At 39.4% G+C, this 22,665-nt stretch overlaps 1 protein-coding gene across 11 annotated transcripts in view; it reads right to left on the bottom strand.

Annotated features, from left to right (window-relative positions):
* Positions 1–22,665, bottom strand: part of WASF3 (WASP family member 3) — a 131,123-nt gene that overhangs the window by 26,620 nt on the left and 81,838 nt on the right. For 6 of the 11 annotated variants that reach the window (XM_054446748.2, XM_054446758.2, XM_063650718.1 and 3 more), the window contains one exon: positions 19,775–19,917. In XM_054446748.2, the coding sequence (XP_054302723.1) occupies positions 19,775–19,907 (133 nt within the window). In that variant the 5' untranslated portion in view covers positions 19,908–19,917. Of the gene's footprint in view, positions 1–19,774; positions 19,918–20,074; positions 20,294–20,462; positions 22,407–22,665 lie in introns of those variants that run through there. The other 5 variants (XM_054446753.2, XM_054446749.2, XM_054446750.2 and 2 more) reach the window with 5 other exon arrangements.

Raw genomic sequence — 22,665 nt, 5'->3', positions numbered from 1 at the left:
TTCTCTGCAGCATTGCCAACATCTGTCATTTTTTGACTTTTTAATAGTAGCCTTTCTAACTGGCCGCACCTCATTTCTGCCCTTGCATGGTGCTCCAGCCAGAATGCACTACTTGCGGCCCCACACTCCTCCCACTTCCTCACACTCTGTGCTTCTGCACAGCTGCTCTGCTCCCTCTGCCTCAGGCATGGGCACCCCCTTCCTCACAGTAGTAGCTGACACTCCTGAGCACTCACAGGGGCAGACCAAAGCCCACGTGTTTTACCTACCATTTCTCTTCTTACAAATCTGCCATGATTTCAATCATTTTAACAGTTTTAAGAATGACTGAAATCCCTCTCACCACCACCTCTCATACCCATTAGGATGCTACTATTTAAAATGCAAAAACAAAAACGCAGAAAAGTGTTGGTAAGAATGTGGAGAAATTAGAACCCTGTGCACTGTTGGTGAGAATGTACAATGGTACAACTGCTGTGGAAAACTGTGTGGTGGTTCCCCCCAAAATTAAACATACGACCCAGCAATTCTACTTGAGTATATACCCGTAAAGAAGTGCAAGCAAGGATGTGAAGAGACGTTTGAATACCTATGTTCACAGAAGCATTATTCACAGTAGCAGAGGTGGAAGAACCTGAGTGTCCAGCAATACATGAATGGATAAACAAAATGTGATACACACATACAATGGAATATTATTCAGCCTTCAAAGGAAGGAAATTCTGACACATGCTACAACATGGATGAACCTTGAGGATGACATTAGGCTAAGCAAAATAAACCAGTCACAAAAAGACAAATACTGTATGATTCCACTTATATGAGGCATCTAAAGTAGTCCACTTCATAGAGACAGACAGTAGAATGGTGGTTGCCAGGGGTCAGAGGTAGAGGGAAATGGGGAGTTCTTTAATGAGTGCAGAGTTTTGCTTCTGCAGGATGACAACATTCTGGAGATCTGCTGCACAGCCATGTGTACACAGTGGTTAACATTACTTGCTACAGCGTGAATGCTGGTTGCCTCCAAATCTCATGTTGAAATGTGATCCCCAATGTTGGAGGTGGGACATGATGGAATTTGTTTGGATCACAAGGGTGGATCCCTCGTGAATAGACTAACGCCCTCCCTGGGTGAGTGAGTTTTTGCTCTAGTAGTTCCTGTGAGAGCTGGCTGTTAAAAAGAGCCTGGCGGCACCTCCCGCTCCTTGTTTCCTCTCTCCCTCCATGTGACCTCTGCACACATAGCTCCCCTTCACCTTCCTTCATGAGTGGAAACTTTCTGAGGCCTCACCAGAAGCAGATGCTGGTGCTATGCTTCTTGTACAGCCTGCACAATCATCAGCTAAATAAACTTCTTTTCTTTCTAAGTTACCCAGCCTCAGGTATTCCTTTATAGCAACACACAAAGACACTACTGGACTGTATACTTAAAAACTGTTAACGTAAATTTAATGTTATGTAAATCTTATCACAATTTTTTTAAAAAACCTGGAGAAGAAAATCATAAAAATCTAGAATTCTGCACTGAAAAAACCCTCCCTATTCCCCTGCTCCTCACCCTACACTCTTACTCTCTTCCCTTCACAGCAAAGCTTCCCCAGAGTACCCCATGGTGCTCTGTCCTCGCCCCTTTCCCCATTCTGCCCAACCCCATGCCAGTCCTGTTTTTGCCCTATCACTCTATGAAAGGGCTGACCCAACTCAGCAGACCATTTCTCCCTGCTAAGTCAAGGGCCAGTTCTCAGGCCTCATCCATCCAGCCTCTCTGTGGCACGGCCCAGTGCTGACCATGACGCCCAGGCCAAGCCTGCCTGCCAAGAGCCTGCAGGTGCCCTCCCGCCTTGCGGGCCCTCCGCTCCCTCTGCTGCTTCCTCCCTCCCCAGACTCAAAACTCCACAGGAGTCCAGGGCTCGAGGTCTTGGCTTTTTATTTAACAAAAGTTCTTTTTGCTAAAAAAAAAAAAAAAAAAAAAAAAAAGCTAATTACTTCTGCTTCTAAACCTAGTGTTTTAATATTTCCAAAAACTCCACTTTTAAAAACTACTGACAAGAAAAAAAGATCTGTGTTAAATATTCCAACCTCTTCTCTTTTCCATCAACATTCATTTAGACGTCTCATCCGGTCTAATGGCTGTAAACACTTCCTCTATGCTGATGATTCCTAAATTTCTACCTCCAGATGGACCTCTTCCTGAGATCCTGACGCATGTATCAAACTCCTTACTGACAGCATCACTGGGTGTCTAGTAACTGAAACATAACTTGCCCGGAATGGAGTCCTCATACCCCCTCATAAGCCTGTTTCTCTCCCATCTTCCCCTCTTGGAAGAGCCACCTCCATTCTTCCTGTTGCTCCAGTCACAGACTTTAGCGTCATCCTTGCCATCTATCAATCACTCACACTCCACACTGGCTCTCCAGCAAACTGTCATACACATCCATTTTCAGAATATATCCAGGGTCTGACTTCCCTGCACCACCTGCCCTGATCCTACCCTGCCCCAAGGCATAATCACCACTCGCCTCGACCTCCCTAACCGCCAAGGGATTGGTCTTCCAGCAACCTTGCCTCCATCCACGCCCCTGCTCAGTTCACTCTCAACCGAGCAGCCCCAGCCATCCTGTCCAAACCAGCCTCAGATCCTGTTACTCCTCTGAGTGTTCAAATCCATTCCATGTCTTGCCAATTCACTCAGAATAAAAGCTAAAGGCCAGATGACCACTTATAAGCTCCTACACGACCTAGCTCCATTCACCTTTGGGCCTCATCTCCTATTAACCTCTCCCTTGTATGTCCCACTCCAACTACCCTGGCTTCCTCACTGTTTCTCAGACATACCAAGCATCCCCTTTCTCCCCAGGCCTTTGCATTTCCAGTTCCTTCTGCACAGACCACTTCTGCTCCAGAGACTCACATGGTTTGCTCCCTTACTTCATCTAGCTCTACACCCAAATGTCATCTTCTAAGTGAGGCTTTCCTAGCAGCCCTGGCTAAATGCTATCACCTCATCACACATGTGATCACACACCCCTCTTATCCCTGCTCTGCTGTATTTTCCTGACTAGCACTAATCACCAAGTAATAAATTATTCACTTGCATGTATTCATCTTGTTTCTCATCTGTCTCCCACCACTAGAACATATGATCCACAAAGACAAGGATTCCCCTTAGCTCTGTGTACTGCTATATCAGTCTCCAATGTCTAGAGCATGCCTGGCTTATAGTAGGTACTCAGAAAAGATTTTGGAATAAGTGAATAAAAACATAAGAACTGAGTCCTGGCTAACTCAGGATGTAGACTGGGCTCTGTAAGAGCATTTGCCCCCCTCTGTGCTCCACAATGCCCTAAGCTGACCTGGATCACAGGACTCGTCAGAGAACTCTAATCTTGCCTTCATTCATCTAAGCTCTAGGAGAGTTGGAGTTCTGCCTTTCACCTCTGCACTGCTTGTGCTCAGCCAGTGCTCAACAACTATCAGCTGAATGAAAAACACATGATCTATGCCAGTGTTTCTTGTTAACAAGCACAAAGCCAACAAATGCTTCCTGCTCAAGGAAGGCTGGGCAATGAGGAGCTAAAAGGATTAAACATGTTTCTACGCCTTGGGGTGTCTCAAAGTCATTAATAAGCTAATGTGCACTGGCAATCTGCAAGAGAAGCATCTAAAATATCATGTTCTCATAGTGAGTGGGCCTGGAAACACCTAATAACATCTTTCAAAACTACTGTTTCATAGAATCCATTTGGTGAAATGCTGAGTGATTTGTAGATGAGCACCATGTTCCAAATGCTTCATATTCAAGTCTATCAGTTCTTCATTTCTGAATGTCTGACATAGTCATAAAATGAAACCAATTATTGTGTTTCTGCTTGACCATTCATAGTTTAAAATAAGTTTATATATACACACATACTCCAGTGCAACTTTAAAAGCTCCCATCCCATCCCCTTCGGCTGTACAGAAAACTAATTAATAGGGACAGCATATACACCAAGACTATGGGAGTGTACACAACAGCCTCTTGCAAAAGTGACAGCAATACTCTCAAAGCACAGCAACTATTGTTGAGAACAACATCATGTACTCTCAGCTCGATGCTGTATAAGCAGAAAAGGACAGGCAACATTTGTCTCTGTGTCCGATGCCTAACCCTATTTGAAAAACATGCAACTGATACTACATTTCCACTCAGAAGTTCTCAATTTATAAAGGAACATAAAATTTAAAGACTTGCATAATTAATATTTTGCCAGCTGCTGAAAGCTGACAAGTGTCTGAAGAGAAAAAAATGGAAAGAGCTATATTTTCTGATGAATAAGAATAGTGTTATAATTACAATCTTCAGTTTTGCAAACAGTAAATGATTTGAAAAGCTGAATTCTACTCACTCTTTCAATGGCAAGTCCATTAATAGCTAAACTAATTCTGAATTATGGAGCACATTGAGGTAAATGCAATTTATTCATTCTTTGTTGACAAAAGTTCCACTTCTGGACTTATTAGTACCACATGAACTCATGTCCAAGTACATCAGGTTGAGATAAATGCCTCCGTCAACTAAAGGAAAATCAGGCTTTTGAAGAATTAAAGTTAGCTTTATTTGTAAGTCTTACTGAGGAATGTAACCCGGGAGAGGCTTCTCAAGAGTTGTTAGACTATTTTAAAGTAGTATTTTGGCCCACAGTTTATATAGAAGTGATGGTGGCCCTGCCTGTGTCTAGCAGGTACATCAAATGTGTTTAGAAGTAATATTAGATACTTTTGCACCAACCTAATACAAGTTACAATAGAGTAAAATGTGAGGATACATCTGGGTAACAGATGATAAAAGCAAAATCCTTAGACATTATCTTCTGTATAGGAAAAGATAAGGGCTAGGATTATTAATTCACCTTTTTTGGAAAATGCAGTGATTTAGGCAGGAGATGCGGGAACCTGCGCTCTACCCCGTGTATCATCTTTAGGGCATTCTTCCAGCGGGCTGCTCTCAGTCCTTGAGTCAGGTGCTTTGTGAAGTTTTGTTGACAAGGGATTTTGTGAAATTCTGCTGGCAAGCCAAGCGAATGAGCAAAGGGCTTCTTACTTCTGTTACTTTGTCTCACGAGTTCCCCCTTCTGGTCATAATTCAACCCTCTGTTGTATATACAAAACCAGCAGTGATTGTATTATGTAGTCAGGAAGGCTCTTCTATAGGAAAGTCCATAGTCTTTAGTCACAGTTGTCACAGTCGTAAGGAATGAGTGTTGGGTTTGGGGTGTATACTTGTCTATTTATTAGAAAACATGTTTTGGACTGTTAATTAGTATGATCTCGTTTTTTTCTCGATGTCATCTTTTTCTGTACCTAATCTATTTTAATGGGACTATTACAAGAACTATAGATTATATATGGTAGTATTTATTTAAAATAAATAATTTTAAATACTATGAAAGTGAGTTATAGATCGGAGAAAACATAACTAACAAAATTGGGATATATTTGTATATTAACTGTACTTTAAAAATTTTTATGGAAGTACTGATGATTAATTTTTGTTTGGGTTAGAATGATAAGACTTTTTTATTTCTTGGTATTGGGAAGGTTTATTACCAGGAAGTCATGTTTCCTGGTGGGGGAAAAACAATTTTGTTATTTATTGTAGGCTGGCCAGATTATTCAGTAATGTTGGGTCAGTCACGACATGAAATTATATGTTATTTTTTGAATAATGAATTATTTTTAGTAACTGGGTGACAATTATTTTGGCCTTAGCCACTGATAAATAGTTTCTAAATTCTGGAGAGTTTCAGGTAAAGAGAATTTAGGAAAAGAGAGTTTTAAGTAAAGAGAGTTTAGGTAAAGAGAAAGGTAAATGTTTTCATTTGTTTATGAAACTACACTTTACTCAGTTGTTTTAAGACACGAATAGCTTAAAAGAAATTTTTTTTTTACTTTGGAAAACAAAGTATAAAGAAAATCACTAATGTTTTGACTTTGTCTCACACCTCTAAATTGCCAAAGCATAAAAACTATACATGGATTTTCAGCTGTATTTAAAAGTGAAGATTTACTGGAAACAATCAAGGTATCTCGTATGAGTCCTTCCTGGGGAACAAAAGAGCAGTCATAACTAGGGCTTTCATAAATTTTAGCATACACACTGGTACCTAGATCTTGGTTTGTCAAGATTTTGGCTTTTTGTTTTCCACTAAAAGGAATCAAGCTTCTTGGAAAAATTACTCCAGGGGTGAGGGCAGAAAACCACATGAGCCTAGAATGTATTCCTGTGCTAGAAAGAGTAAGGTGCTCAAAGGACTTTACTTCCGAGATTGGTGGGGAGATGTCAAAAGGACACAGAAGCCTGTCTGAAAGGGCTCCCACCAGCCAAATGTGGAAAAACGTAAGGATCAAAATAAGTCAATGGATTATAAACCACAGAATAAAATAATCCATCAGTCCATACTGATATAAATGAGCAAGTAAATAAATAGGGAAGTAAGTGAAAGCATTTGCAGCAGAATGCTTACTAACTAATGTTGAAGAAATTATGGCATGACAAAAAAATCACCATTCTGCAACCACCACAGCAACTGTTTCCATCAAGGTGGATGCTGAGACTAGTGGGTTCATAGAAGGATGGGAAACAGAACATTTATATAGTCTCAAAGTGTCTCCCCATATGATACTTTTTAATCACACAGGGAAAAAAATCTTTGCATTACAGAAACTTGGGGTAATCAATCCACTGATCAAAGTCAATGCCACCAGTTATGACACAAGCAGACACATCAGCTTCCTAATGAAACGCACAGGGGAGGACACATCATCACCGTGTGATATTTCTGTCAATATCCTAAATCCAGTCACGAGGAAACATTAGAAAATCCAGACCAACGGACATTCCGTAACATAAATGCTGTTTCCCTTCTAAAGTGTCAAGGTCATAAAAGTCAAGGTCATAAAAGTCACAGAAAGACTGAGGAACTATTTCAGATTAAAGGAGACAAAAAAGAGATCATTTTTAATATATATGCATACATGCATTTGTATGGTGGGAAGGTGGAAGAGAAGTCTGAGAAAAAGAAGAAATGTAAAACAAAATCTGGGAAATCTGGGTGAAAGTTTATGGAAATTCTTTGTACTGTTTTTGATCTTTTTAAAGTCTAAAATCATTTCAAAATGAAAAGTTAAAAAAGAAACTTTATTATAGTATCTGTAATGTCAGTTCCTATTGAATTCCAAAAAATAACAAGTCATAATATTGGGCTTAAAGTTTTTTTCCTCTTTTTTAAACCTATTTTTTCTCCTATAAAAGAAATACATGCTTATTGTAAGAAATACAGAAAATACAGGAAAGTAAACAGTAGGAAAAATGGCCCAAGGTCCAATTAAAGACTCTACTGCTACTGTCCTGATTATAAAACTAACACATGCTCATGATAGAAAATTTGAAAAATTAAGAAAAACAAAAAGAAACGTCAACCATAATTAACTACAATGAACTTTTGAAATACTTCTTTACAATATTCTAGGCATTTTAAGAAATTAGATAACAGACATTGATTATTAAGCATATTCATTTTTTCAGCAAATATTCAAGCATCCACTGTGTATCAGGCCTTGTCCTTGTTGCTTGAAGAAATATACTTGTGGACACAGCCCCTGTTCTCATGAAGGGTGTATTATGGTTGAGGAAAACAGACAATAAACAAGCAATGTGTCTGGTGAAAATAAGTGCTATGGGGAAAATAAAGCAGTATTTTTTATAGAGAACAGAGTGGAAGGAAGTGGGTGGTGGTATTTCAGTGGTCACAAAAGGCCTCTCTGATAGGATGGTATCAAGTGACTGAAGAGGGGGAAGATGAATATCTAGGGCAAGAACCTTCCAGGCAGAAGACAAATATGTGCTTGGTGTATATGAACAACATCAAGGAAGCCAGTGTGGCTAAAGGCTAGTGAGTGACGGGGAAAAGGGTACAAGAAGAGGACAGAGAAATAGATGCCCTTCCCTTTGTGTTGGGGCGGGGGTCGGGGCGGGGAGTGACTGGAAATCCAACAGAAGGCGAGAGGCATAGTGACTTGGATTGGAATAGTGATATCAGGGCAGCTAACAGGCATACAGATTTGCTACACATTTTGAAGATGACTGACCTCATTCACTATTGGACTGGATGTCTCTGATATGAGAGAAAGAAGACAATCAAAAGCACTGTAAGAGGAGAGCTTCCACTTGCTAAGACAGATGGGGGATGGCTGGGAAAGAGAGAAAGAAATCATAAGTGCAATTTTAGACACGTAGGATTAGAGATACCTATTAGAAATCCAAGTGAAGACATCGAGTGGACAGTTGTATAGTTGTATATAAGTTTGAAACTAGGAGATAGGTCAGAACTGAAGACATACATTTGAACATCATCAGCATAAAGATGTTATTTTGAGCCATGGGACCTGATGAGGTCACTCAGTAAATGAGAACAGGCAGAGAAGAGCCAAGTGGGGAAGATCATTGAGGAGACAAAGAACAGCTTGTGAGGTAGGAAAAACACCAGAGTGAGGTGGAGGACCACTGTGAAGGTGAAGAGAGTTTCTCCAGAGGAGGCAGTTATCTGTGAGTCACATGCCAGTAACAGATGAAGTAAGAATGCTGAGCCTGGCCACTGGATTTTAGCAGCATGCGAGTCACTGGTCATGCCAATAAGCACAGTTTAAAAAGCGTTGAGTGTGATGAAATCTCAATGGGGACAACAAACAATGTGGGAAATAGAGGCCATGGAGATATGAATACATCCTTCAAGGAATCTTGCTGTGGGAGCAAGAAATGGGATGACAGGGAGAGGATGATTTGAAATTTACTCAAATTGGGAGATTTCTTTACATATTTACACTTGATGAGAATGAGACAAAGAGGGGGAAAAATAATACAGAGAAGAAAGAAGGTGCATGTATCCTGGAAGCACCCTGAGGATATGGGATCCAGTGCTCTGTTGGAGGAGACAGCATGGATAGGAGCATGAACAGCTCGTCCATTTAAGGGAGGGTGAACAGGACACGTGGATGCAGAGCCTATCAGTGTGCAGTGTGTCAGAGGGAGACCTTTACTTCTGCTCTGATTGCTTTTCTTTTACCAGTGATATAAGAAGCACAGTCATCAGCAGAGTGGGGAGGTGCGAGGTGGAAAGATATGAAATAGGCAACTAAGGGCACAAAAATTAATTAACACAGAGAATACAACGGGAGTGCTGAGCAACACCAAGGGCCCACCTAAGGCATGGGCTCATGATTTTAAACCTTTCTTCTTTTCTAACGTAACATTTAAAGCTACAAATTTTTCTCTATACACTTCTTTAACAAAATCCCACAAATACACTGGCATTTTGTGTTCACTACCACATGGTTAGCAATAGTTTCTAACTTCCCTTTTGAGTTTTTCTTTGACCCAAGGATTATTTTTTAAATACTGTTTGATTTTCCAATATTTGAGCATTATCTAAAAAGATTATAATTATCTCATTATCATCACTCTCTGTATATTAATCTTTTAAAACTTACTATTTTATGGCCTACCAGATGTCCTGTTTTGGCGTATGCTTCATGGGAAATTAAAAGAATGTGTATTCTACAACTTGGGAGTTTGGTATACAAAGATGAATTAAGTCAGACTGGCTGGTATATTGTTCAAACCCCCTATATCCTTACAGATTTTCTGTCCACTTGTTCTTTCAATTACTGAGGGGTACTTGTTAAAATCTCCAACTATGATTTTGAGTTTGCCTACTTATCCCCTCAGTTCTATTTTTATTCCATGTAGTTTGCAGTCCTCTTATTAGGTACATATACATTTAAAGCTCTGTGTTCTTGACTCTTTTATCACCATTAAAGGTCCTGGCTTATGTGTTTTATATTCTATTTTATCTGACATTCACAAAACCAAACCAGCTTTCTTATACCTTGTGTTTGCAGGGCATATTTTTTCATTAACTTTCCTTAAATTGGTGTCTTCATCCTCAAAATGCATGTATTTTAGTCTCACTTTTTAATTTAGCCTGATAATCTCTGTCTTTTAAGAGGAAGTTTAAAATGTTTCTATTTAAAGAAATTATTGATGTGGTTAGGATTAAATCTATCATCTGACTGTTTTCCATTTGGCCCTTCTGTTCCTTCTTCCTTTGTTCTTCCTTTCTTGCCTTCTGGGATAATCAAATCATTATTTTAGGATTTCATTTGATATCTATGTTATTCTTGATGGTTACTAGAAATTATACTATGTACCCTTAACTCATCTCTACTTTCAAATAACATAGTACTTCATAAACAATGTAAAACACAACAGTGTAAGTCTATTTATCACTTTCACACTCAGCATTTACTGTCACATATTTTACTGTCACATAGATTATAAATGCCATAAATTTTAAGCGGTTACTAGTCTTTTAGGCAGATACAGACCTAATTATTGATGACCTTTTCTATTTAATCCCATATTTACTTTGTCTGGACTCCTTGCAGATCCAGGTTTCCAAATGGTATCATTTCCCTGAAGCGTAAGAATTTTTTGTAGTACAGGTTGCTGGAAGACTAATTCTCTGAGATTTTTGTCTGAACAAAATGTCTTTCATTTTTAAAAGATATTTTCACTGACTATAGAATTACAGAATGCCAAGTTTCTTCCTTTTAGCACTTACCCACTGTTTTCTGGCCCAATGTTTCTGATGACAAGTCAGCTGTCATCCTTAACATTGTTCCTTTCTTTTACATGATGTATATTTTTCCTCTTGCTTCTTTTAAGATTTTCTCTTTATCTTTGTTCCTTTAGCCAAATTTTTGGTTTTTTGTTTTTGTTTTTTGTGTTTTTTTAGAGTCTCGCTCTGTTGCCTATGATGGAGTGCAGTGGTGCGATCTCGGCTCACTGCAACTTCTGCCGCCAGGATCAAGCCATTCTCACGCCTCAGCCTCCCAAGTAGCTGGGACTACAGGCGTGCACCACCGTACCAGCCTAATTTTTGTATTTTTGGTAGAGGTGGGGTTTCGTCATGTTGGCGAGGCTGCACTCGAACTCCTGGCCTCAAGTAATCCACCTGCCTTGGCCTCCTTAGCAATTTTATTATGACGTGGTTTTCTTTATACTTTCAGGAATTTGCTGAGTTTCTTGTGTCTGTTAGTTGATATCTATCATCAATATTCAAAACTTATCTTCCATTACTTCTTCTGCTCTATTACTTCTCTTTTTCTCCTTTTGTTCTGAGATTCCAATTACGTATGTGTCAGACCATTTGACATGGTCCTATATTTTCAATGCTCTAAAATTTTGTTGTTGCTTTCTAAATTCATTTTCTCTTGTGAATCAGTTCAGATAATTTCTATTAACTTATCTCCAAGTTCGCCAACCACTTCTGTTGTGTCCTGTCTGCTATTAGGTCCATCAAGTGAAATCTTTCTTTCTGATACTGTATTTTTCAGTACTGGCATTTAAAAAAATGATTTCCATTTCTCTGCTGAAACTGCTATTTCCTCACACATTGTTCACCTTTTGCAATACATTCAATATATTTTTCTTGATTCTTAGAATTTCCATCTCTCTGACATTACCTATCTGTCCCTGCATGTTATCTACTTTTCCATTAGATCTCTCAGCATATTAATCATTGTTCTCTTAAATTCCTGGTCTGACAATTCCAACACTCCTCCCATATCTGAATCTGGTTCTGATGCTAGCTCTGTATCTTCAAACTGTGTTTTTTGCCTTTTAGTATGCTTTGTAATTTTCTGATGAAAACCAGACATGACAAACAAGGTGAAAGGAATCCCACTACACAGGCCCTTAGTGTTGTGCTGGTAGGGTATCGGGTGGGGGGCAGTGAAAAGGGAGTGTTCTACAGTCCTATGGCTGGGGTCTCAGTCTTCTAGTGAGCCTGGGGCCCTAGGTCTCACTCCCACTTCCCCTCAGGTTAGGCAGGAAGACCAGAAGGGACTGGAGTTGGGTATTTCCCTCCAACCAGGTCTATTAAGCTCTGGTAAAATCTCAGTCTGTTAGGCTCTGTTGAAATAATTTCTTTTGAGGGCAGGCATGTTAAAAAGAGTCAAATGTTTTGGGTGCTTTTTTTTGAGACAGTCTTACTCTGTTGCCCAGGCTGGAATGCAGTGGTGCGATCTCTGCTCACTGCAACCTCCGCCTGCTGGGTTCAAGCAATTCTCTGCCTCTCCCCCCGAGTAGCTGGGAGTGTAGGTGCCCACCACCACGCCTGGCTAATTTTTGTATTTTTTTAGTAGAGATGGGGTTTCACCACCTTGGCCAGGCTGGTCTTGAACTCCTGACCTCATGATCCACCCGCCTCGGCCTCCCAAAGTGCTGGGATTACAGGTGTGAGCCACCGTGCCCAGATGTTTTGGGCTTATTTTAAAGTCCATTCCCCTCTCCTGAATGGACGAACAAAGAGATTTTTCTCCAATCTTCAATGTAAGAACGCGGTAAGGTTGCTGGCAGTAAAACACGCAAGTGTGGAAGCCCCTCTGACTGGGCCCCTCTGGAGCTTTTAACTCTCAAACTTGTCCTCATTGAGCCTCCAGCAACTCGCCAAGTTTCTGCAACCCTGAAATGGTTCCCACAAGGCTTTCTGTTCCAAATTTGGGGGCATCAGTTTGTCCTGTAACTTCAGTTCTTTCATGGATCTTTCAAAAGATTATTGAGCTTCCTCTTATTGTGTAGACAGGAGTGACTTCCAAGCTCTTTAAAAGCCAGACCAGAAACTAGATGCCCCTTCAATAAATTTTTCATAACTACTGGAAAGTACTTATCAGTCATTTCCAAAATTGGGGTCATCTGTGGGTCCTGCTTCTACTGACTGTCTGCTGTTTCTCTTGATCACAGGTCACATATTTTTCCTTTTCCACCTATCTCATATTGATATTTTTATTTATTTTGCCAGACAACGTGTGTAAAAGAATAGTAGATTAAAACAGAGAATGTTTACTCCCATAAAATGGCATCTTTTAAGGAAGACTACTACTTTAGGCTGCTGATAATCACAATCATGTATGTACCTGATATGAGATAAAATTATATGAAATACAAAGAAGAGAGATGATAAAACCAGATAAATTTAGTGATCGCCAGAACTGAAAATTCAGATGTGGCTGACTCCCTAACTTGTGCTCCTAAGAATTATGATGCATTAAATCTTGCTATATTAAAATTCATACGAAGGAAGGAGAAATAAAAAACCTAACTAATAATTACTTCTACAATACTCTTAAGAAAGTATTTCTGACATTCCGGGTCAATAGGTAATGAGAGTCTGTGAATCCCCTATAATCCTGCCTTTTGTCGGGGTGGTGGGGCTCTTATACTTGCCATCAATTCTCCTGCTGACAGAACTTCTATCTTCTAGTTTCCTAAGTATACATTACTTTTTACCTACCTGCACTGGCTTTCTTTGTTCATGAGAGATGCAAAAACTAAGTTTGCAGCATTAAAAATTCTTAAATTCTTGCTGTGTTCCTCCCCTTCAACTTCTGTCCGACACCTCAATATATTTTATCTTAACTTACCCACAACCCTAGCCTCAAACTGTACAGAAATTTACTTATAATCTAGTTCCTTCATAAACTGTGTTTTATCTTCCTCACCTCCCCAAAAAATCTTGTTTGGCTAAAAACATCCAAGAAACTTATACAGCGCATGCCTTTACAATACTTAAATCTCTATCCTGAGTAGAACTGCACTTATGTCAATTAACACATCTCCAAATTTCAGATCCAATTATATAAAGCAACTGTATTAGAGCGCATTTGGTTGACTGGGAAACACAATGTGTGTCTTAAGGAGTATTAATAAAAACAATCACTTAAAAACCTTTGAAAAGAAAACAGACTTCCTTTCTCATTTGTACAATTACTCCACACATGAAAATTAAATAAAAATAGATTTTATAATGATTTGTAAAGAGAGAAGCATATTTAAAATTAATGGAGTCACAGAATTTTGGGCCATTTGTGACGACTATCCTTGCTCATTATGAGGAAGCCTGATGACTCCTAAGAAATAAGAAATCTTTTTTAAAAAAATCAAAAACAACCAGAGATGTATGTAATTATTTTGAATAAGAATTTATAACAGTGTTCCCCCACAAATAAACAACTATATGTCCAACATTAGTAAAATGGTTAAATAATTATGGTGTATCAATATAATAATCTCCAGCTATTCAAAAATGTGTCTTATAAGAATCAATACAGATGTGTACTGTACAGTGAGTATGGGCTATAAAACCATATGTACAATGAAATACCATCTGTATAAAGATATGTTCAAAGTATTACAAACAATTTTTTCTGATTAACGGAATTTTGTAAAGTTGACTCTTTTGTGTGTTTCTATGCTAAATTTTCTATATTATCTTAATAGTACCATTAATGTCGCCAAACTTTTTTTTTTCAGCAGGGCTCACTAAATTTCTAACTCCTTTCTTTGTGACATCCTGAGAAGGATTTTAAGGGGGAGAAGGGAAAAACAGCTATTATCACAAGAACAAAGAAAAACAAAGTTAGCAAAACCAAACATATGAGGTATTAAAAAGAAGCTTTGTCATCCTTGGCACAAATGTCATCTCCTTTTTAAGCAAATTATATTGAAACTAAATCATAATACCAGTAGGAATTTGATTACAAGATACTGTGATTTTAACTGACCAACTAGCTGACAGGAACAAGAGCATTCAGATTATTAATCAAGGAAAATGATGAAAAAGCACCCCCGGTTTAATGTTAATTGCTACACTAAACTGTCATTATTTGAAGAAAAAAATATCAAAATTCCCTAGCTGGAAAACCAAGTAACACACCTAAAACTGTTTGCCAAGAGGCTTTCCACCCCCAGCCACTCTGATTGCTCACGCTGTACTGTATCAGAAGTAACACTCAAAGAAAAAAATCTGAAAATTAAAAAAGACTTAAAAAAAATTATTGGACAAACCTTTGAATGTGGTGATCTTTTTAAACTATATGGTCATTCATGTTACAAATTTCCTCTCTTTCATTTCTATGACTGTTACTAAATTCAATATAGTCTCACTGGAAAGATTTCAATTCCCTAAAAAGCTTGTTAAAAATTTAACGGTTACAAAATTTCTGGCCCTTGAAGTCAAGTGTTTGATTTGGATGTACTAAGAGCATATCCAGAGCTAAAAACCTACAGATTTCCCAAAAGTTATGTAAAGTTGTAGGGCCTTCAGAATTCCATTTGCTATCTAAGACCAGATAATTTTCTTGCTTTATGCAAAGTCATTTAAGTCCTCATGACCCTGAACTGTCTCCATAAATGTGACAAGAATCAGAATGATCAGGTAACTCTCTTCCTATTTAGAAAAGACCAAAGAAACTCCCTGTGGAGTCCTGGTCTGTTTTTCCTTCCCTAGAACAATTAGTTGCCCTGGGTTTTCACAGTAGGTCTCCCAGGGCAAGTCCCTGCTGCTCAAGCAGGGATGACCAGTGCAGGCTCAAGGCAAATCCCTAAGTTGCACTGGTGTTTCCCCTAAGATACATATGTAGAGAAAGTCTAGTCCCCCTCTGTATCACTTATAGGAAGCAGATAATTATACATCATCTATCCCAATCTGTACCTGAAAATGATTTTCTGCTGTGGGGAGTGGAGGTAAGGGTGGGCGGGGAGTGACACTGGTGTGGGGGGTGAGCAGCAAAGTGGGGAGGATTAAGATGATCCATTCTCATTTGGACCCACTGAATAATGGCCGGGTAGGTACCCAAAGGAATTTTTAAAAAGATTATGTTTTGACTTTGTCATAGGAATGAATACTCTGTAAAAGAAGACTTTTAATAATATAGGCTCATACATTCCTAAAATTTTTAAATACCTGATGAATGATTACAAAATTTAAAAATAACATAAAAACATTCCTTTACATTCTCTTATTCTTCCTAACAACTTTAGCTCATATATATTTGCATATAACTTTCCTTATCCCCTGTAATATATTAATATCCAGTGGCAAACCACGAACAACTAAAGATTCGTGCAAAACATTGATGTCATTTACTATGTGCTAGTGTTGTCTTGTAGCAGGTTGTAATAACTGCATATCTGTTTCCTACTTTATAATCAAGTTGATGTGACTTACCAATTATTTTTAAAATTATAAATGTGGTTAACTTCTAAGCAGAACCCAATTCAAAGTTATTTGCTGTCCCCTGTACTTACTTTCCAAATTTGGGGGCATCAGTTTGTCCTGTAACTTCAGTTCTTTCATGGATCTTTCAAAAGGCTGGTTTTCAGATTATTGAGCTTCCTCTTACTGTGTAGACAGGAGTGACTTCCAAACTCTTTAAAAGCCAGACCAGAAACTGGATGCCCCCTCAATAAATTTTTCATAACTACTCTAAAGTACTCATCAGTTATTTCCAAAATTGGGGTCATCTGTGGGTCTTGCTTCTACTGACTGACTTCTGTTTCTCTTGATGATTACAGGTCACATATTTTTCCTTTTCCACCTGTCCCATATTTATATTTATATTTATTTTGCCAGACAACGTGTGTAAAAGAATAGTAGATTAAAACAGAGAATGTTTACTCCCATAAAATGGCATCTTTTAAGGAAGACTACTACTTTAGGCTGCTGATAATCACAATCATGTACCTGATATGAGATATAATTATATGAAATACAAAGAAGAATGAATGAATAAACACTAATAAACTACAGATAATCTACTTTGATATTCTGTTACCAATCAGTAATTCAGTGTCACAGGCAATTTGAGCTACTATGACAGAAGACCACAGAGTAGGTGGCTTATAAACAATAGAAATTTATTTCTCACAGTTCTGGAGGCTGGGAATTCCAAAGTCAAGGTGCCAACAGATTTGGTGTCTAGTGAGGGTTGCTCTCTCTTCTTCAAGACAGTGCCTCATTGCTTTGGCATCACTAGGCAGAAGGGGCAAGGTGTCTCTCTCAGGCCTTTTTAATAAGGGCACTAATCTTATTCATGAGGACTCCACCTCATGACCTCTTACTTCCCCAAAATCCTAGCTCTAAAGACCATTACAATGAGGATTAGGATTTCAATGCGGAATTGTTGGGAGACACAAACATTCAGTTCATTGCACTCAATTATCTTCGTTTTCTAAAATTATATCCTTGGCAGTATATATCACTGTGCTCCTCTTTCTGTAAGGCTCTTTGGGTTGTAAGCCCCAGATGCACTCAACAAACCTGAAGTGAGGAAGGGTCACTGTGAGGACACCCAAGTCCTGCACCACAAATGGGAGGAGAAAGCCATCCTGGGCAGGTCTAGAAGCAGCTGCTGCCTCTACTTTGTGGGCCTTGCGGTCTCGCTCATGTTCTTGCTTCTCTTTGTACATCCTTCTTTTGCCTTTCCTCATCAACTGGCTTCCTTCTGCTTCCTCCCGGGTTCTGCCCCCTCCCACAACTCTGCCTAACAGGTGGTCATTACGGCTTTTTCACCCCTGGATGACATTTTAGCAGTAGGTCTCATAAGAGACTAGCAAATTCACTGCATTTCTTAGTTTGAACTTCCTGAAAGGATCTGACTGACCCAGCTCATCTTTTCCATCCAGACACATGGGTATCTAATTTTGTGGGTCATCACTGGTGCTTACCGGAAGCACAATCTCTGGGGTGATTCCTAGCATCCTGTTTTAAAGCTCCCCAAGTGATTCCGATAGAGAAGCCAGGTTGAGATGCACTGCAGTAGCCTAACTCAGAACTGACTGTCCACTAGGCAGGTTCCCAGCCCTGGTCCAATCATGAGGCTACAATGTATAGGGTGGTACAAAACACAACCAAAGCTAGAGTGGTTTCCTATTGCTGTTGTATCAAATTACCACAAACATAACAGCTTAAAATAACACAAATTATTATCCTACAGTTCTGGATGTCAGAAGTCAGAAATGAATTTCACTGGGCTAAAACTAATGTACGGGCAGATCTGTGTTCTTTCTGGGGACTTCAGGAGAAAACCAATTTCCTTGCCTTCTCCAGCTTCTCGAGTCTGCCTGCATTCCTTGGCTCACGGCCCCTCTTCTTCCATCTTCAAAGCCAGCAACAGCAGTTGGGTCTTTCCTACATCATGTCACCCTGGCACTGATTCTTCTACCTCCCTCCTTTCCCATTTAAAGAACCCTTGTGGATTATACTCAACCCAACCAGATAAACCAGGGTAATCTCCTTCTCTTAAAGTAAGCTGACTAGCAATCCTAATTCCCTCTTACACATAACACAACACATCCACAGGTTCCAAAAGTAAGGACATGGATATATCTGGAGGGGCTATTACTATTCTATTTACCACAAGGGCCATGTAGAACAAGGCATACTGTGTGGGCAGATTCACTTACAGGAGGCTGTGGCCAAACACCATAAACAAAACTAACACAACTCTCCGCTGATTATTACAGCATGAGATACAGATTGATTATTCAAACTCTGACAGTTTATGTTGGCTTTCATCACTTACACTTTGTGCCAACAGGCATTTCAGCCATAAAAACAAGAAGACTAAAAGCATTCCTACAAAAATGAATACACACAAAAACAATTTTACCCTTCAATAATTTACAAGGAGTCTTCATGTAATTATGTGAATTTGTATATTTTTATCAATAACCACTACCAAAAGTCAACCATAAGCGCTTAGATTCCAGAAAAATTTTATTTTAAAAAACATTTTATGTAATTTCTTTACATACTTTTGCCTTAGCTAATGATTATAGATATTATTAAAAATATATCTGTAACAATACAGTACAATTCTATTAAAGAAACCAATACTTACCTGCAGCATTTCTTCAAGATAAATAAAAGTAGTTGAGTTAAAAAAAAATTTGCCCTTTGCTTGAGGCTATCAATATGGGACATTTCATGGAAGACTTTCTAGTTATTAACAGAGTTTCTGAAAAATTTAACTGTGAAAACCTGTTACCAAAAATGCCACATAAACCACTTAAACTGAAAAGGAGTAGGATGAAGTGAGAAAACAAGATCGCAAAATAAATGTAAAAGTTTGTGGGAAAATAGTGCAACTTCAAAAAGCTTTGAAGGAAAAAGCATTTTCATGCATATTTGAGTCTTATAAAATATTCTTCAGATATTTAATATTAATATTCAAAATGAGAATAAGAAGCAGCCTTTTCTTCCTAGCTTGCATTTGCCATACATCTGTGCATGCAAATATATACATGGTACCATATACACATAATAACCAGCTGATCTGTTCACCTCAATGCGGAAGTCAGTATCTGCATTTTAACTTTTAGTAGGTTAAAATCAACAAATCTATTGTTTGGCTTTATACTATGGTTCATTTGGGATGTTATTCAATCAACAAATATTTATTAAGTAGGTACTATGTGCCAGGCATATTACAGGTGTTAACTAGTTTTCAATCTATTACACTTAAAAAACAAAACAATTGGTCCTATTCAAGTTTAACAAAATAATTCATAATAATTGATAGTTTTAAAAAAACTACCAGTTATCTTCATTTTCAAAAGCTTTTAAAAATGAACACTATTTTAAATCTGCACATTTGATCTTATCTAATAATTTGTGAGTTGGTAACAGCATCACATCTTCATTGCCTAAAGTTAAGCATCACAAGCCCAGTACGGGTGCAGCGGTCAATTTCACACTGGGAAATACAGCAGGAGAACGGATCTTTTCCTTAAAGCTGCAATCTCTTCTTTGGACAATCATTTAACTATTAAAATCAATTTGCTAACAAAAAGTTAATGTCATTGGTAATCAGAAAAAAGATGACTTACTCAGACTGCTCAGCTGGCGTATGATAGCGGCAAGAGTACTATTGGTTACACATTCAAGTTCGCTGGTAATCCCTTCAGGCAGAGCTCCCCGGCACAAGTGCCGGGGCTCAATGTTCCTCTTCACTAAAGGCATGGCTCACAATCTGAAAATTGAAAACACATTCTTTATAAGCTCATATTCACATTTTAACAAATCTGGAATTTTAATTCCCTTGAAAATTGACTATTTTCCAGGAATTTTCATTATCCTAAAATTTCTATGTGACAGAATCAGCTAAAATGCAACAAATAGTGAATTACTTTAGTGAGTTTTATACAGCCTGAAGGTATATGTATAGTATAATCTCACTTTATAGAAAAATAATATATTCCATATTTCTGACTTCTCTCTTCACTGAAATGAGGAAAGAGAGGAAAGGCAAAAAGTTCACATGTACCAAGAGCAAGAGAGGAGACAAAAGCCACAAACCTGAGGACCACTTAACCAGATTAAGAGACAGGAAAGGCCACCATTATGACATCACCCCAGTTGTCCCATAGAACTGGTGTTTATGGTTTCTTTGAATAAACAGAAATTGACCCTCCGAGTTCTTGACACCTGAGCAAGTTACATTTGTCTTATCTGAATTGCTTTCTCAGGCAACCATCCATCAGGCCTTCCAGGTAGTATTAAAAAACTAAAACTTACTAGATCATCTCATCTGGACCATGAGAAGTCAGACTCCTCACCCATCATGACTGCTTAAGACCACCTGTTTCCTGTTGACCAACTCCTCTTCTTATCTCTCCCTAATTCCTGTTTTCTCACATATAGTTACCTTTCTTCCTGCTATATAAACCCCTAATTTTAGTAGGTCAGGAGGATGGATTTGAGGCTTATCTCCATCTCCTGAACTATAGCACCCAATCAAAGCTTTCTTCCCTGGCAACACTCATTGTCTCAGTGATTGGCTTTCTGTGAGGCACACAACTGGACCTAGACAAACCTCTGGCATTTTGGTACACCTAGGCTGCTAACTGGGGGCAGCAGGTGAATGTCCCCATTTACCATCCCAAGCAAGTAAGCCCACCTGAGCCACAGAACCTTCTCCCTCCCTACAAAAGGCTCAGGAGTAGGAGGCACCAGGTAAGTGAGAAACGGGAATTGAGGGGAGATAAAACAGGAGGGGTGGCTTTTAAAACTCCTTTTAAGAATGCCTTCTCCCTTCCTGGGCTGTCTTCCTCCACCCAACCCAGGACGTTTTACTCTCTGGAAAAGAAAGGTAAATTAAAGAATTTGAACTTGGGACTCTAGGCATAGCTAAAGGTAGGGGGAGGAAATGTACTGGAAACAGGAATATTAAATCAAAGTCTACAATGACTGGTGAGACAGCTCCCTGACCTCTTGTTCCACTTGGCTCCTAGAACACAGGCAGCCTGGCTTTTACTCCCATCCAAAAACACTGGAGCATTCCTTCCTGGGGAATGTTTGAAGAGAAAAGATCTACAAATATGAACACTGGGGAGGGAGGCTTTCCCCTGTTGAAACTGCCAGCCAGGCAGTAACACCTGTCAAAATCTCCCCAAGCACCCAGAGTGCACCAGCTTTTAGTGCCTCAGACTTAAATAAGAGTCAAGGATCACCAGACACTTCAGGAAAGCCTTCTCCAACATCCTAGGCATCCCTTTCACGCCTCTCTCACCCCCCTCCTCAAAAAGGAGATGATACGCTGGGCTCAGTGGCTCAAGCCTATAATCCCAGCACTTTGGAAGGCCAAGGTGGGTGGATCACTTGAGGTCAGGAGTTCGAAACCAGCCTGGCTAACATGGTGAAACCCCATCTTGACTAAAAATACAAAAAAAAATTTAGTCAGGCGTGGTGGCACAGGCCTGTAATCCCAGCTACTCAGGAGGAGGCAGCAGGAGAATCACTTGAACCCAGGAGGCAGAGATTGCAGTGAGCCAAAATTGTGGCACTGCACTCCAGCCTGGGTGACAGAGTGAGACTGTCTTAAAAAAAAAAAAAAAAAAGAGATGATAAATAAAATCTTAACTTTCTATTTAAGGAGTTTATAGAGTTTCAAACCTCCTAATCATACAACCAGCCTCATCTTCATACAATACTAGAAAATCCAGTGACTGGAATATATTTTCATTTTGACAAGATTATTGATACAGTTTGGATGTTTGTCCCCTCCAAATCTCATGTTGAAATGTGATCTCAGGTATTGAAAGTGGGGCCCAGTAGGAAGCTTTTGGATCATGGGGGTGGATAGCTTGGTGCCATCCTCCCAAGGTTACTAATTCCAATAGATGGAAAACAACTCACCCAAGAGGGCCCTCTTCAAATGCAAACCAACCAATCCAGAGCCCACACACCTATCACCTCCTCGATGTGGCTCTCACACTCCCAGCCACTACCCACCTGCATATCACCCCATGGCCAAACTACTAGACAACTAGAAACAGCCCCCAAGCTGAGAGCCCACTGAAATTATTCAAACCCACCAATCCTGACTCTGCTTCCCCTGCTTTGTCCACTCCTTCCCACAGAAACCACAAAAAAGGCTCCAGCCCACAGTTCCCCCTCCCGCTCTGCCTCCTGAAGGACCCTGTGCTTCCTATGTGGCCCTGCGTGGTATGCTGTGACCCCCTTCTCTTGGGAACTGTAACAAGCTATCTTTTCTATGGCAATTGTCTCCTAATCTGTTGACCTCACTATACCTCACATTTTCTATAAATACACTCTATTTTAGAGCAACAGGGAGCTCTGAGAGGGATTCGGAAGGGACAACATGTTGGCACTTCATTCATTTCCCCATTAACCATCCCAAGCAAACTGTAGGGGTCTCTGTGCCTGGCAGAGGCAGGACTCACAGTTGTCTTCTTCCCAGATGAAGTATAAGCTGCCT

Source organism: Pongo pygmaeus, chromosome 14 (genome assembly GCF_028885625.2).
Source record: "Pongo pygmaeus isolate AG05252 chromosome 14, NHGRI_mPonPyg2-v2.0_pri, whole genome shotgun sequence".
Taxonomy (NCBI): Eukaryota; Metazoa; Chordata; class Mammalia; order Primates; family Hominidae; genus Pongo; species Pongo pygmaeus.
This window is presented reverse-complemented; position numbering and strand designations above follow the sequence as displayed.